The 17,858-nt window shown below is 42.5% G+C and overlaps 1 protein-coding gene across 3 annotated transcripts in view; it reads left to right on the top strand.

Moving 5' to 3' along the window:
• CLIC5 (chloride intracellular channel 5) overlaps positions 1–17,858 on the top strand; it is a 132,019-nt gene that overhangs the window by 87,496 nt on the left and 26,665 nt on the right. For all 3 annotated transcript variants that reach the window (XM_017957913.2, XM_003897681.3, XM_009205297.4), the window contains exon 5: positions 10,454–10,635. In XM_017957913.2, coding sequence (XP_017813402.1) covers positions 10,454–10,635 — 182 coding nt within the window. The remainder of the gene's footprint in view (positions 1–10,453; positions 10,636–17,858) is intronic.

Raw genomic sequence — 17,858 nt, 5'->3', positions numbered from 1 at the left:
AGAACTTGGTTATTTGGCCTTCTATAGCTGAAATTCTGGGAATCTATGAAGATAAGTATTTTTTATAGGGCACATTGCTACCCTGAAAAAATATATATATGGGCTCTGTTTTCTACTAGTAACAAAGAAAAGGAGACTGAACTCTTGTATATTCGATTCTTGTATATTCACTTTCAAGTTAAGGTAATTTTTTTTCTCTCTCTGGTGAAAATACCTGTCCTAGCCATTACCAAAAAGGACACACTATTTTAAATTCTCCTTTGGTGTTGGAAAAATCTGTCATTTACTCCCTACTAGATTTCAGGAAACAGAAGTGCATAATTGCACATTTAATTTGCTACACACTTGAAACTTTAGAAGATGCAAGACTCGTGTAATAAAAGCAACTGAAACATCCAGTGGGGAGTGTCTCCCCATAAACCGTGATTTTTGTGGGGGCAAGTTAGGGTATCCAGGGAACTGCTCTGAGCAAGGGGGAGGGAGGTCCAGGTGTACATGTAGCATATCTGGGGAATTCTGTGTAATTATCAGTCACCCCCAACCTTTAAGGTTGCCCCATTTCACATCTGTGATAATGAAGGCTTTCGGCTGGGGGACTGTGGTTCTGGCTATAGAGTCAGAATGAAAGGAACAGCTGAATATCCCTGTTCGTGTCAGCATTTCAGGGCAGAAGATGAGTCAAGCACGATGTTTACTGAGCAGGGCCAGAGGCAAGAGCCACTTTTTTCTTGCAGCTCTAAGAATTTTTTGTTGCTTTTTTGGTATGCTTTGTTTCTCATACATCAGCATCATCATGCATCGCACATACACGTTGCATGTAACAACTGCTTACAGCATGCCAGGCACTGTACTGAGCCCCCTGCAGGTGATGACCCAGTTATTGCTCCCAGCAAGCCTCTAAGGTATGCCATGTTATGATGTCCACTTTGCAGAGAAGGAAACAAGCACAGGTTAAGCAACCTGTCCAGGCTAGTCTGTGTCAGAGCCAGGACCCCAGCCCCGGCAGCTGGTCCCATGATCTGTGCTCTTGACTTGCATATATTGACATTTAATATAATCCACTATTTAATATGTATGTAGTGCTGAGTTAAACAAGAGTGTGTCATTTAGGAAATGGTGACCAAATCAGTTCATGATCCGATGAATACTCAATGATGACTACCATGTGTATTTCCTTAAATATACTCAACAATTCCCACCTTCCCCATCAGGGTCCTCACCCAGCAATCCATGTGGGGAAAGGGGCACAAAGTTGGCCCACAGTGGGCACCGAATAGATGCCTATTTAACAAATGAAAGAATGGGCAACTGGAAGAGAATTTGTAGGATATTCTCAGAATCACCAAATCCAATAATTATTTCAATCTAGCATTGCAGTGGCAGGGAGGCAGTTTTTAAGTCTGTGAATGGCTCTTATATAAAAGATGTGGCTCTTTGAGGATGAAACAAGACAAAATGTGGTGACCGTACTTCAGCCTACGTGTTTTGGGGGAGGGAGAATTGAGAAAGTCTCTAGGTCTAAATGCTGGAACAGATGACTGATAAAGTTAGAATCTCTCTTAACCAGCTCATTCAAAGTGTATGAGCATCAGCATTAAACCTAATCTATGGCCTGATACTTAAAAATAACCTGTTATAAAGTAACCATTAAAAAACTCACAAATTTCAGCCTGATTCATTGGGCCACATAAACTACGATCAGCATTAATAGCTTCAGTCAACATTTATGCCGTATTTTCTATTAGCACAATGGGTTTTATAATCATTTATGAGTTTCTGGAAAGTCTAATAGAAAACACACATACGTGTTCTCTGTGGAAAATGCACAATAGGTTTTTGGGGAGTTTTTTGTTTGTTTGTTTGCTTAAGGATAGGCCAGAAGGTGTCGCCACTGCCCCATGACTAAAGTCTGGGCCGGGTTCCCGAATCAGAACTTCTCCCCTGATCGCTTCTGAGATCGCTGGCTCTGCAGCTTCCTCCCGCATTCAGAGTCAGTCTCTCTCTCTCTCTCTCTCTCTCTCTCTCTCCCCCCCCCCTCCCTCCCTCTCTCTCCCCCTCCCTCCTCCTGTTGATAAATAAACATTCAGGCAGCTTGCATGCTACAGATGAGTACACAAAAGGAAACTTAATTCGAAGACCTAAGTGATAATCTTTCTCTACTGTGGCTTTTAAGAGGTTTAGAAAATTATTTGGATCTGGAATCCATACTTCTCTTCATAGTTTAAGAAAATATTATATTAAAGGCATGCTAAAGTTGTCCCAAATGTTTACCATGCTGGTGTTTTAAATATAGCCAAATACTGGCCAAAGTGTCTTGCCTTTAAAAAAAAAATATGCATTTTGTCATTGTACTAATACTTCTGAACATACGCCAAATATAAGGGTGATTTGTGGAGCTGTATTAAATAAAAAGATGCTTCTTTATATGAATCCCCTATAGAGCTTGGGGAAGCTGCTATATGGAGAATCTGTGTCTTCCTTAAGAAAGTTTCTGAATGCCTTGGAAATATATCAGAAAACACCCCATTCTCCCCACCACAGAGGAGGGTGGGCAACCAACAGTGTCCTATATCCCAACCCACCATAGTTGTAAGACTTAAACCCTACCTTTCAAATAAAGAATCATTTACTGGCCTCTTACTGGAAAGAACTATAGGAGCTTGTCATTTTATTCATCTTCTCCTCTGAGGCTGAAATTCTTTCTAGAACAAACAAATAATACCCATGGCACCACGTGCTGCACACTCTCTGTAGCCCGACTGACGCCACACGAGGGAACAGTGGGGAATCTGTTGAAGTTGCCATTGCGTTTTGCTTTCTCATAAACCGCTGTTTGTCTTTCCGCCTTTCCTGTTTTGAGTAGTGCCTGGAAACAGAGGCCTGGGAATTGCCTTCCCCATGTGAGCCCCTGGGTCGTTCACAGCCAAGGCCAATTTGACAACATCCTCCTCTCTGGCTATGAGGCCAAGTCCAGTGTTCTTGGTCCAGTGCCAAAGGTGGACATGAACTCTCTAAACTGTCAAACTAAGAAAATCTGACACACCCATGTGGCCTGGAGAGAGCAAAGCCAAACCCAAAGAGATGCTTCCAGGCAACTTTAGATCCCTAACGTGTTAGCAAAGGCAAGAGCGAGCTTCGTTCTGCGAGCTCTCCAGGATTCTCCTTGGACCTAGAGCATTCTAGGATGTTCAGATAAGCTTCACTTCAGACACTGAACTTCTGCCTTGAGCTGACCTGTTCTCTCATCTTTCACTCGATGTCTTCTTCCCCTTCATCCTCTCATAAACCCAAGTTCTACAGCTGTAATAATAATAATAAAAGTTAACTTTAATCAAGTCCCACTCTGCACCAGACACTAGATGATGTGAACCTGTGAACAAGCATCACTGAGGATTCAAACCCAAATCTCTTACGGCAGAGTGAATGTGCCGCTCTGCTACCGTGTTTGTTATCAGAAGCCATGGCTCCCTGATATACTCGACCCAGACTCTCTGTTTCTTCCTTGATGATACCAGTGACATGCAAACATAGCCAGAGGGGCCCAGGCATAGCGGAGAGTCCCATCAGGCCTGACAGAAAGCCCCCTTCCAATCTTCTAAAACCTTGCTGCCATTTCTGACTCCGTGTGGTCTAAGAACCTGGTGTAGACATTGTTTGAAAGTCAAAGGGGCCTGAAGATCAGCCCCCACTTACCTGCCATGTGTCCTAGAAAGGTCACTGTGGATGAGAAAACCCCAGTTTCCACCTGCTTTATAATTTTGCCTTTGTGTGGTCATTCATACTCAAATAACCTCACTGTAACTGGGACACTGTTCTCTCTCTTTAAGGACTTCAGCAACTGAGAAAAAAGCTACATGACTCATTTCCAAAACCTGAAAGGTGAATGCAGATCTTTATGTAAAGTTTTCTGGTGGGGGAGGGGATTGATTACACTGCCCATCACAAAGCTGAACATCCTCAAAATCCCCTTAGAACACCTTTGTCTCTTCTCAAAATTGAGCTCATTATAGCAGCATCTACATTTCTGCCTGCTTGGCCTGCACCTGCCCTTTTCCTCACCCTCCCAATCCTCCTGGACCCTGCTGCGGTTCCTACATCCCCACTTGCTCCTGGATCTTTGGGCCTAGTCCGTCTGACCTCTCTCAGTTTCTCTTCCTCTTGTCCTAGCTGCCTGTGGAAAGAAAGGCTTCTTCTTACAACAGATGAGTGTGTGGTGATATTCTTCTTCTTATATATTTTTTTGTTTCCATCACGTTACCATTCATGTTTTAAACCATCAAATGTCAACAAGCGTGGCTATCTTTGTGTTTTCTCTTCAAAAATATGTGATGGCCACAGAAATCTCCACCATGGTCTTCCTGAAACCACTGTAGTACATTTTTTGCACCGTTTGGTTATATCAACATGATCTCAAATGAGAAGATGAAAAGTAAAAACTTCCTTCAGTGCTCCAGGTATTTCTCAATATCTAGATATTTCTTTCTTCCTAGGAAAAATCCAAATGGATTTCTCACTTTTTGACCAGGTGTTTTACTGTCACACAGCCCCTGTGACAGCATTGGCCCCTAATACAGGCAGAGTTGAAAAATGATGTGATGGGTCATAGTTGCCCCTCTACTCAGAGAAAACTTCTAGACCCAATCACTGTCACTGAAAGTACTAAGAATTATATCTGAAATCAAGCATTGGTAGCAGAACACAAATATGTTACCAAATTAGCTGGAAGGTAAGGCATGGGGGAGTCATGAGGGAGCCCCATCCTCTTCTGTCAGGGGAATGAGAACAGTTTGCAGCACCTGTCAGGCCACGTGAATACCCAAGGAGTGATGGGACAATCCTTGGCACCCAGAATTGGCCTTGCAGAGGGGAAGGAGTTTACGTTTTAGAATCTAACATGCCTGTGCTTAAATCCTGGGGTTTGCACCTAAATTATAATAGGGCTAATAGATTAAACATATTTTTCTCTCTGCCACTCTGAGTACGTGATTCTAATCTGCCCTAGGCATTCATTGACCTCAGAGAGATTAGGATTTCTGTAGAAGGAATTCTAAGAGAGAAAAGGGAATTCAATATTCAGCTTCTGATCTTCAAAATAGCATTTTCAACAAGACAGTAGACTTTTACCCAACGTATTTTCTTAAGATATTCTAAACTCTTTTATTTCTCAATTTTTACCCATCAAAAACCCTGCCTGGAGGCCTCTACTCACAGAGTAGAAACAGTCATACTGGCTATGCAGCGAGGCCGCAAGGCTTTCTGCTCTATGATTGATGGGCTATTTGACCTAGGAAAAGTAAAAAAACAGCCCACCCTTCCTGGCACAGGGGAGTTGGGGATGAAGAAGAAGGGAGAGGCAGGGGGGTCAGGGAACTAGAGCATGTTAGGAGCTCCATGTGGTACTTTGCTTGGGTGTCCTTCCGGATTGTGGAGGGAGGCAAGCAGCCCACCTGTAACCCCCACTCAGCATCCCCATGGTTACTCTGGAAGACAAACAGAAGAAATGCAGAACCCGTATTCGCTTTCCAAAGTCTTCCACCCATAGATTCCAGAACCCCCATCTCCCCAGTGCTGTGAGGTCACAGGAGCCTAGTCCCCGACTCCCAGCCCCACTGACTCAAGAAGGAGAGCAAGGAGGGGCAGGTTCTCTGAGAAACTGAGGATTTCAATGCAAAAGAGACAGAATTCTCTAGAAGGACTATTTAGATTATTACATCAGACTAGGTTATCGTCCAAAATGGATGAAATTAAAGTTGTTGTTGTTTTCCCACCACCCAGAAGTTAGGAGCTTGTAAGGAAGACTGTAACAGTTGAAAACCAAACGAGGCACATTTCCACTGTACATCCCAGGAGTAGTTTAAATGGCTTAAGGACCAGCTATGTGTGTGTTTGCATACGCGTATGTGCCCTGGGCAAGTCTAAGACTCAGTTTCTTCATCTGTTGGATGAGGATGAATAATATTTCCCATCTCAATAGCCTTGTGGTGTGTTTAAATGGTAGTTGCATAAACATCCCTAGCTCACTGCAAGGATTCAGTGAGTGTATTTCCTTGCTGGTGCTAAGGTACGAGACTAGGGCAATAAAAGGAACAAGATAGGGCAGAGGGTACTTGGCCCAGGCCAGTGCCCAATAGCCACAACCTCCTTCTCCATGGAGAGTTGAACAGACACCCATCCAATCTGCAGACAACAGTCACAGGTGGGTTCCTGGTTTTTATTTTGCTGCAACACACATACAAGAGAAAATCCACATATGAGAAGTTGAGTGTGCAGCCACCTGGGCCCACAGAGCCGTTCTCGTTCTTTCAAAGACCACCTTTGACATCTGCTCCTCTCCATGTGCATTTTGAGCCCTAGGGATCTGCTTTGCCTTATGCTCATCAGGACCTGTGCTGCACTGAGCCTGCCAGCAAACCAGGGCTGAGCTGTGCTTGCAAGAACTTGTTGGAGGCTGGGTTAGAGTCTTGGCTCCCCAGTCCCCATTCAGCCTCCATGCCCTGGTAAGAATATATTATTTTCTTAGCTCAAATTGCTGTTTCCAAGTCATTATTTCTCTACGACGAGAAAACAATATTGGGTCTTATGTAATATCAACCTCAATGAATCTGGAAGTGATCATGGAATGGGTGGATTTTTTTTCCTCCTTAAAAAAGAGAAAAATAAATCTAAGATTGTTTGCATATGGCTGAGAATATTTATGAACTATTCCCCTTGTTTCCTCGTCACATATTTTACCCAGTGCATTTGTGTGTGGTACAGAATAAATCTTTATGGAGAGCAGAGGTGGAGAGGGGAAGAAAGCAGTTAAAACACTGGGTATCTATCAAGTCCCTGGCATGTTAGTGATCCTGAGTCTTGGGTGCCCCAACCCTAGGCTCACTTGCTGTAGTCGGAGGGATACCCCATCTAGCTGCTCAGAGTAATTATTTAGAGTGAGGGTTTAAAATATAAACACAAGGAATTAACATCTTTTTGTTGCTCTAGTTTCTTTGACATCCTCCTTGTTCCTACCAGAGCAGAAAGTTCAACACAAATAGTTTCATGACCTGAGTACCATCAGCCAAGAGAGATCATTAAATTCTATGGATGGCAGATTGAGCCAGGGTCAGAATGAGTTGGCAGGTAGGAGGAAAAGAACTGGCAGAGAGTATAGTGGGTGCTGCCATTTGCTATCCGATAATATGGCAGTGTTTTAGCACACAGGCATGTTGGGTCTATTTTGCTCTGGGTGTGCCTTTCAACACAGCTTGTCACCAAGGAGCATCCCAAGGGAATATAAGGAATAAGGCTTTGGCCGTATACTAAATAAGTAAGGGAAACAAATCTCCAGGCTATTGATTTTCCTCTCCAGAGAGGTGGCCACAAATTTGAGGCTTCTTAAAATCACCCATTCTCCACTGCAGCTTGAGATATTCAGGAATATATTGACCAAGAATATGGGGCAAGGAACAGAGAACAGGAGGACCCCACATTTGGTAAGGCAATAGCAACAACTACCATTAATTGATGTCCTCGTATGGGCCAGGCACTGTATTAGGTGCTTTCCCTGCATTATCTGAGTTAATCCCAGCAGTGGTCTTACCAGGGTGAAGGATCCTTAGTCCCATTACTGAGACGAGAAAGCAGAAGCTCAGTGAAGTAGAGAAACTTGCCCAAGGTCACATGTAAGTGCCAGGATCAACGACATTTGTGGGATTTATGAGGCCTTAAGGCAATACAATAAGTACCAACACGGAATTCTTGAAATCAGATCCAAGGACTTGGAAGGGACCCAGGAAAGTAAGAGACCTTGAAGCTGAAGGCTCAGCAGCTTCCCAGTGAATCCACCCTGAGCAGCCTTGAGCTTTAAACACAGGTTAGCCCCAGGCCAAGCAGTCCTTTCCCTGCTGCCTTGTCTCCTCTTGCTCTACCACGGTTGCCACCAACTGCAGCCTTCACATTCCTGGTCAAAAATACACAAACCCGAGTGAGGAGACTGATACACAGAGGGTGCCTTCCAGAATGTGCTGACTTGGAAAGCTCCATGGAATGCCGCAGTTGCAACATAAATCAACAATGATTCCTGCCACCGGACTTGATGCCTTCCATCTCAAGGAATTACCGGAGGGATATACAGAACTATCTTCCCAAGGAACTTCAATCACTGCTCCAGGCTCTTCACCAAATTTCATGATATTTCCCAGACCTGGTGACATGGGTACAGACTTCTGCAGCAGCCCACTCAGGTCTCCAGGACCATTTGAGATTAGAACCTGCAATGTCTCATCTGCTATCGTATGACTCTTTCCCTCAGAGGATATTTATTGGTCAAAGTTTGACAGGCCCAGTATTTGATTCTTCCTTTCTTCATTATAATCAAGATTTTGCCATAATCTCCATAAATGAAAGGGGTAGAGGGTTTTGAGCAAGCAAACAAATAAATCACAAGTGCTTTGGGGAGAAAAGCATAATAAGCATTGTCTAGTACCCACCCTTTGCCATTGCCTTTGTATAGCCTTGCAATCCCATCACAGTCTAGACAATTACTAAGGAATATACTGCATTTTCCCAGCCCTGCTTAGTCTAGTCTCCCAAACTGGAAACACAAAGCAGATGATGAAGTAGTTCAAATGCCACACCAGGGAGAAGAAAGTATTGAGAAACTATGCCCAGCCTCCAGGCAGTTTTCAAACATTCCAGTAAGTGTTCAATTGATTTATGTTGGGCTGGTGTCATTCCATTGTCTCAAACAAAAGGCCTTCTATGAAAAGACAAAAAGTGGGTTATGAGAGGAGTGGCTAACAAGGCATATTTGGGAAAACCTGAACAAGAGTACAGCCCTCTTGGCTTTGCCTCCAGAAGGCAGTGTCCCCCTTGTGTCTACTGGAATGAACAGCAGGATCGACTTCCATTATCTCAGTGTCAGGCTCTAAACCAGAGTCTGGAAAAACAGCTGCTGGGGATGGGGCTGATGACACAGGTGCAATGACTGATGCCCTGGTCAGCCATCTCCTCCATGTTTTTCCTTTGAGCTCAAGTAGAAAGTGTCTATGGTAGTGTTCTCTCATTAGAATGGACTATGAGATTCTGGGCAAAATGATTTTCAGTGATGATGGCTTCCCACAGTTGTTCTTTTGGGTATTTTGTCTGCTTGTGTGTCTAAACAAATTATGTGACAGATAATTATTTGGGCAAGACTGTAAAAGCCTTCTCCCACGTTATCTTCCTTTGGGTGTTCATTCTTTGAGTCAGAACCATGACAGCTTTCTGTGCGGCTGGGGGCTGCACATTTCTGGTGGAGCCCTTCCATTTGAGACAGCAGTGATTTTTAGAACAAGCTTCCCTAGAGTAAACCCAAGCATTCTTCCCTGATACTCATCACTTCTCTGGGGGTGACGTCAAAAAGGGCTGTTCTTTTCCCTCTGTCATGTCCCCCGAAGGACTTGTCCCCAACTCTTCTTGGGTTGGGTTAGTTATAGTTAATACTTCCACAAAATCTGATGCATATCTCTGTCCTGGAACTTCTATATAGTGTTTATTTACCTAGGTAATAGCCTTTTCTTCCTAAAAATGTAATATGTAGGTTGATGTGGAATATTAGCAAATTATAGATAACCAAAACTTTTTACAAAAATGGCTAGTATTGGCCAGGTGTGGTGGGTTACATCTGTAATCCCAGTGCTTTGGGAGGCCGAGGCGGGCCGATCGTGAAGTCAGGAGATCAAGACCATCCTGGTCAACATGGTGAAACTCTGTCTCTACTAAAAATACAAAAATTAGCTGGGTGTGGTGGCTTGTGCCTGTAATCCCAGCTACTCGGGAGGCTGAGGCAGGAGAATCGTTTGAACCAGGGAGTCGGAGGTTGCAGTGAGCCCAGATCACACCACTGTACTCCAGCCTAGTGACAGAGTGAGACTCTGTCTGAAAAATAAATAAATAAATAAATAAATAAATAAACAAACAAATAAATTGGCTAGTATTATTGCACCTACTGCAACCTCTGCCTCCCGTGTTCAAGAGATTCTCCTGCCTCAGCCTCCCTAGTAGCTGGGACTACAGGCACATGCACCATGCCCAGCTAATTTTTGTATTTTTAGTAGAAACAGAGTTTCACCATGTTGGCCAGGGTGGTTTCGATCTCTTGACCTCATGATCTGCCCACCTCGGTCTCCCAAAGTGCTGGGGTTGCAGGTGTGAGCCACCACGCCCAGCCTGTATTTCTGTATTTATGTATGTTTTTCAAAGCAAAGGATTAGCTAATGTTTATTGTTTGGTTAGGGTTTGCCTTTTCAGGCTATTTAGTACACTTCTACTGCATTGTGTTAATGGTTTCCAGGTATTCTGCAGTGTGTGGGGAGCGGGCAATGTGATGAGGGGGACAGGATTCTAGATGAGCTACTCCACTCTGAAGACCCTATGACGGTATCCACTGGCAGGCAGTTTGAATAAAGGCCCTTCTTTTACTCTTCCATGCCAGCCCTTGAGAGAGGCCTAACCAAGGCTCTAAAGAAATTGGATGACTACCTGAACACCCCTCTACCAGAGGAGATTGACGCCAACACTTGTGGGGAAGACAAGGGGTCTCGGCGCAAGTTCCTGGATGGGGATGAGCTGACCCTGGCTGACTGCAATCTGTTGCCCAAGCTCCATGTGGTCAAGGTAAGAGAGCTCTACCCACAGAGGCCTGCAAGATCCAGTTCCTTCTTAGGTCCAGGTCACCTGTGTGGATGAGTCAAGGACAGTAGCATCTGTTGGTCAAGAGCCTGGACCCTGAAGTCAGGTAATAAGGACCCAAGGTCACCCTCTGCTGCTTGATGGCTGTGTGGCCTCTTTGATCTTCAGTTTTCATTTATAAAAATAGGCATATATTTCTTACTCCAAGGGTTGGTGGAAGAGTAAATACAGCGTGAAAGTGCTTGGCATATTGTAGGGGTTTAATATGTGTAATAGTCACAATCATCATTGTTGTATACAGTCATATCACTCCAGAGGCCTCTTCCTCATAGGATTTCCCTGGCCACACTCCTACAGCTCTATTAAATGTGCCCTCATATGCATTTTTTCTTTGTGCCCAGACCCACCTTCTCACTTCCTCCAGCAGCTTCCTGAGGTGAGCCCACATCATTTTCCTCATCTATCAAATGAAGAGGTGGAGGTTGCAAGAGGTGATGTCACTTTCTTGCTATCATTGCACTTACTAACCATCTGCAACATGTAGTGTAATCCTCTCCTATACAACAAATCCTGGGAATCTGAGAGTTGGAAAGGACATTTAGAGGTCATCCAAAACAATCTCCCACTTCAACCTGGACCACTTTCTGCTGTTTCTTTGACAAGCTTCTGTGAAGCTGTGACTGCAGCTTCTGAGAACGAGGAGTCCTCTGCCTAACGAGCCAGCCCTACCATGTTAGATAGCTCTGATTATTAAATCATTGTTCTCTACAATGAGCCCAAGCATGCCTCCCTGCTATCCGTTTGTTCTGTAGAGCAACACAGAACAGCTCTGCTTGCCTTCACCTCGTTTGAAAACAGTAGTTGTATCCCCCTAAGCTCTGTAAATGAGCACGTCTTCCCCTATCCTTTCCTGACCCTCATCAGCCTAGTATCAGATAGCCATACTGTGCTCTACTTTTACACACGCTTATTTCTCACTGTCTCAGCCAGACAGCAAGCTCTGTGAGGATAAGACCTTTTCAAAACATGATGGTGGGCAAATGGTGACCCTTTAATAAATACTCATTGATTGATCATGTGATCGCCTGGTGTATGTCTTTATGATACCCAGTTTATTTCTATGCTTCACTGAGAAGACTCAGATTCAATCATTTGTCAGCTGGATATATGCCTATTATTTTTCAGCTCAAGTCCTGAGACAGAAATGCTATCTCCTCTCCAACCAGAGCATGTACCAGCTTGAGTTGAAGTCACTCAGTTGTGTGTACGCTGGTGTTTCCACAGGCCTTAGTCAGAGCTGAAGACTGAGAGGGAATCTTGCATAAAAATGGATTGGGCAAATACAACCTATTTAGACAAAAACATTTTGGATTTGGGGCCAAGCCAATAGTCACTTGTAGGTCCAGCCAATCTATGTCTCTTTGAAGTTATTAAGTACTGCACGCCCCACCCATCATCCTTTATTCTTCTCCTCCTTAGGAACAAGTACCTTTGAAAGGGATGATATAATTCCAGCTCAGTCACACTGTGTCAGAGTAATACAACGCAAAGATCAGGAGACCCAAGTTCTAGTCCTGTATCTTGCTGCCAACTAGCAGCATGAGCTAGGGCACATCATCTAATCTTTTTGGAATTCATTTTTCTTGTGCCTAGGAGAACAGAAGTGGATAGTATTCCTTCTTGCCTTCTTTTCCTTTCTTCCTCCCCTCCTTCTTCCCTTTTCTCTTGCTCAAACATTCACTACCACTCAAAAACCATTTGTTGAACAAGGCAAACAAATGGATCTCCCAAGCCTTGGGCTTCATCTTGTGATTTCCTTAATTCCCACCAGCCTTAAATGACTCAGTGAAGCCCTGTCCTTGGAGAAATTTCAGTGGGTGGTTCACCGAGAGAAGCTGGAGATCAAAAAGAAGATGGCCAATGAGAGAATAAAGGCCAACCTTTGGCCCCTATCTCTTTGGATTTCTGCTGATCCAGCTTATCAGATCCCAGAAACCTGGCAAACCTCTGAAGTTCACAAAGAGCAAAGGGGAAGCCAAGTCAGGCCTCCAGTTTGGCTTCAGATGCCAAAACTTAATCTGGGCTGTGGGAGCTAACTGTTTTCATATGAAAGAGCAAATTCAGAACATGAGCATGGAAGTCCCTGTGAACATCAGAGCTCTGTGTGCATCCTCACCCCCTTGCTGCTTTCATGCTCTCTCTCCTCTTGCCTGGCTCACTTTCAGGTTTTTCTCCATCCCTGGAAGTGGAGTTGCTCTGGCCCAGGCTCCCCATGAGAGTTTGGCTTGAACATTCATTGTCTGGCCCCCTCCTAGTTCTCATCTCCCAAAGTCAAGCCAATGTGTGAAGAAATGACCAGCTCAGCAGCCAAGGACCAGGGTGCACAGGTCTTGGTTGGGAGGGGCATCCGCAGGCCTTTCCTTGCCCACTGGGATCCTTGCCTAGCATAGTGATGATGTTCAGCCCTGGAGACAAACAGGAAGGGGAACATCAACATCAATATAAATACATATTTATAAAATGCATTTCTGCTGTATTGAAGCTAATATTCTGCCCTTTAAAATCCTGAAAATATAATTTCAGTGTGAAATGACTTGAGGTTACTCTATGAATCAGTGTGTCATTGTGAAAAATAGTTTTGGATCCCTTTACCTTATTGTAGACCTTTTTCATCCACTCTGGCAAATTCCAGCCAGTTCCCTTGGTCAGGCCACCACTCCTGCATGAATTTGCTCTTAGCCAAGACAGTCTCTTCTCAAAGGAACTTGGCCCAACCTAAGGGATCATCATCTTTCACTGAACAGAAAGACTGGGGAGATATTATGGTGGCATCTCTCGCTGTGAGAGCTTTATCAAAGGACTCAGACTTCATCACCCTTGCTTGTAGTTACCTAAGCCAGACAGAACAGTGTGGAGGTGGCTTCTTTGGTGCCCACACCATACCAGTTATTTTAACAGAGAGAATTTAAAGAAGTACTATGTACTAAAGAATTGGAAAGGCAAAATATACTAGGAGGTTCTACCTTCAAGAGGCAGCTACGACTCCTAGGGCAGGAGGAACAAAGGGAAGAGGTTGGAATTATTAAAACTTACAAACTTCGAGGCTTTGTAGATGAGGGACCCTGCAAAGCTGAATGTGGGTGAAAGGGCTGTTCAGCTGGTGTGAGGGTCCAAGCTCAGGTTGGCTGGGATCCAGCCTCCAAAGCAGAGTCTCTGCTGTGTGCTGGCCTCTCTGCGTGGGTATGATGAAGCTGGTCCTGTGAGTATTGGCAAAAGAGCAAACTGGATTCAGCTGCTGCTCCCAGAAATAAATGGAGACTCTGACAGAAAGAGGAAGCTGAAAAGCAAGGGCTTCTCCCTCCCATCTCCTCCTCCAACCTTGCTGGCTTTCTCCAGTAACTCCTCTTGGCAGAACCTAACAGGATTCACTGGCAAAGAAGAGATGTGATCTGCTCAGTCCCAGCCCCAGTATCACAAACAAAGCAAATAAAAGAGTAGGTTTGGAGATAAGCAACAATAGATTAATGACTGGCCCATGAGGGATTCTGAGTAGACCCATTGCTTTATCAGCTACGTAGGGCTGAGTAGCAAAGTAGAAAGAACTGTGGATTATAAAGCAGGGACTGTAATAAATATGAATGGTAACTCAATAGATATTGGTCAAATTAATTAATTTATCATGTAACATTAAGCCACATAATCTCTTGTAGCTTCAGTTTGCTCATTGCTAGGGATCTTCAGTGCTTTCAAATTATTTTATTACACATGACACTAGAGGACCTTGCCTGATGTACAGATAACTTAAGATTGTAAAGACTAAGTACAACCGTTTATTGAATCCCAACCTATTTAATCCCCCTTTGTCTTGCTTTTCTCATCTGTAAATGGGAATATAATAGACTCTTCCTTATAGGATTATTTAGAGATCTAAGTACCTTGCAAAGTACTTAAAGCAGTCCCTAGAACAGAGCACACAGTGAATAAATGTTTGTTATTATCATTCCTCTGATTAACATCATTATTGAGATTATCAAGGAGTACAGAAGTGAAGAAGCTGCAATTGCTATCCTTTCACTTCCCACAAGCTAGAGAAAAAAAAAAGGGTACTGAAACAGTAATCATGATTCAGAATAGATTATAGCTCACTGTTATAATGTAAGTTCAACACTGGTCTAGAAGCATAGAGGAGAAAGAGGAGAAAAAAATGTTCCCAAATGTCCATGAACATGTCTGCAACAGTGAGTTTTTCATCCATCAAGTCTTCATCATCCTTCACTTCAGCACAACTTTCTGGGAAACTCTGCATATTACCAGCATCAAAATGAAGATGAAAGTCCAGAGTGGCTGATCTGGGGCTTCTCTGAGTGGGAGGATCCCATGGTCAATGGTCTAGGGCCCTCTCTGAAAAAGAAAACAAGATAGAGAGGTGGATGTATAGATACAAGAAATCCAGAGAACACCTGTGAGATACTCTACAAAATGGACTTCACCAAGGCATATAGTCACCAACTCTACAAGGTCAGTGCCAAAGAAAAAAGTCTTAAAGGCAGCTAGAGAAAAAGATAAGAACACATACAAATGGAACCCCATCAGGCTAACAGCAGACTTCTTGGCAGAAATCTTGCAAGCCAGGAGAGATTGAGGGCCTATTTTCATCATTCTTAAAGAAAGAACTTCCAACCAAGAACTTCATATGCCACCAAACTAAGCTTTGTAAACAAAGGGAAATAAAATCTTTTCCAGACAAGCAAGTGCTAAGGGAATGTATTACCATTAGACTATATTTACAAGAGATCCTTAAGGGACTTCTAAACATGTAAACAAAAGAATGATACCTGCTACCACAAAAACACACTAGTATATAACCCACAGACCTCATAAAGCAACCACACAATAGAAACTACAAAGCAACCAGCTAACAACTTCACGAAAAGATCAATACCTCACATATCAATATTAACCTTGAATGTAAATGATTGAAGTGCCCCACTTGAAAGGCATATAGTGGCAATTTGGATAAAAAATAAGAGCCACTCATCTGCTGTCTTCAAGAGACCCATCTCATATGTAACAACATCCATAGGCTCAAAGTAAAGCGCTGAAGAAAGATTTTTACACAAATGGAACTCAAAAAAGAGCAGGGGTCACTATTCTTCTATCAGGTAAAACATACCATAAACCAACAATAGTGAAAAAAAAAAGAACAAAGAAGGGCATTACATAATAATAAAGGGGTGACCACAACAAGAAGACTTAACCATTCTAAATATATACACACCCAACATTGGAGCACCCAGGTTCACAAAGCAAGTACTTCTAGACCTATGAAAAGACTTGGACAGCAACAACACACAATAATAATGGGGGACTTCAACAACTCACTAACAACATTAGATCATCAGGGCAGAAAACTAACAAATATATTCTGGACTTAAATTTAACACTTGACCAATTGGACATAATAGACATCTACTGAATACTCCACCCATTGACCACAGAATATACATTCCTCTCATCTGCATACAGAACATACTCCAAGATCAACCACATGCTCAACCATAAAGCAAATCTCAATAAATTCAAAAAAATAGGAATTATACCAATCATACTCTTGGACCACAGTGGAACAAAAGTAGAAATCAACACCAAGAAGATGTCTCAAAACCACACAAATACATGAAATTAAACAACTCACTCCTGAATTATTTTTGAGTAAACAAAAAAATTACAGCAAAAGTAAAAACATTCTTTGAAATAAATGAAAACAAAGACACAACATACCAAAATCTCCTGGATGCAGCAAAAGCAATATTACAAGGAAAATTTATAGCACTAAATGCCTACCTCAAAAAGTTAGAAAGATCTCAAATTAACAATGTAATATCACACCTAGAGGAACTAGAAAAACAAGAACAAACTAATCTCAAGGCTAGTAGAATAAAAGAAATAACTAAAATCAGAGCAGAACTGAATGAAATTGAGACCCCAAAATTCTTACAAAGAATCAATAAAACTAAAAGTGGAGTTTTTGAAAGGATAAACAAGATCAATAAACCACTAGCTAGATTAACCAAAAAAAGAGAGAAAATCCAAATAAGCACAATCAGAAAGGACAAAGAAGACATTACAACTGATTTCACAGAAATACAGAAGATCCTTAAAGACTATTATGAACACCTCTATGCGCACAAAGTAGAAAAGCTGGAGGAAATGGATAAATTCCTAGAAATACACTTTTCATTTGCCTTGAAAACTGAAACAAGACAAGGATGCCCACTCACCACTCCTAATCAACATCATATGGAAGTCCAGATCTACAGGGCAAGAGAAAGAAATAAAAGGCATACAAGTAGGAAAAGAAGGAGTTAAATTCTCTCTTTACTGATGATATGATTCTGTTTCTTGAAAACCCTACAGACTTCACCAAAAGGCTCCTGGAACTGATCAACAACTTCAGGAAAGGTGAAGTATACAAAGTCAGTATTCCAAGATTGAGTTTGTAAGAAATTGAAACCATGAACAGACTAATTGAGTTATGAAATTAAATCAGTAATTTTAAAAAAACTACCAACCAATAAAAGCCCCAGACTAGATGGATTCACAGCTGAATTCTACCTGACATACAAAGAAGAACCAGTACCAGTCATACTTAAACTATTCCAAAATACCAAGGAGGAAGGACTCCTTCCTAACTCATTCTATGAAGCTAGCACCACCCTGATACCAAAACCTGACAAACACACAATGAAAAAAGAAAACTTCAAGCCAATATCCCTGATGAACATAGACACAAAAAATTCACAACAAAATACTAGCAAACCAAATCCAGCAGCACATCAAATAGTTAATTCGCATTGATCAAATAGGTTTCTTCTTAGGATGCATGGTTGGTTCAACATACACAAATCAATACATTTTATCCACCACATAAACAGAATTAAAAACAAAAACTATATGATCATCTCAATAGACACAGAAAAAGCTTTTGATAAAATTCAACATCCCTTCATGACAAAAACTTTCAAGAAATTAGGCATTAAAGGAACACTCCTCAAAATAATAAGAGCCATTCATCTATGACAAATCTGCAGCCAACATCTTATTGAATGGGCAAAAACTGGGATCATTCCCCTTGAAAACTGGAACAAGACAAGGATGCCCACTCTCACCACTCCTATTCAACATAGTAGTGGAAGTCCTTGCCAGAG

The sequence above is a fragment of the Papio anubis genome, chromosome 6 (assembly GCF_008728515.1).
Source record: "Papio anubis isolate 15944 chromosome 6, Panubis1.0, whole genome shotgun sequence".
Lineage (NCBI taxonomy): Eukaryota > Metazoa > Chordata > Mammalia > Primates > Cercopithecidae > Papio > Papio anubis.
Note: the sequence above shows the minus strand (reverse complement) of the source record. Positions and strands in the feature narration are given on the sequence as shown.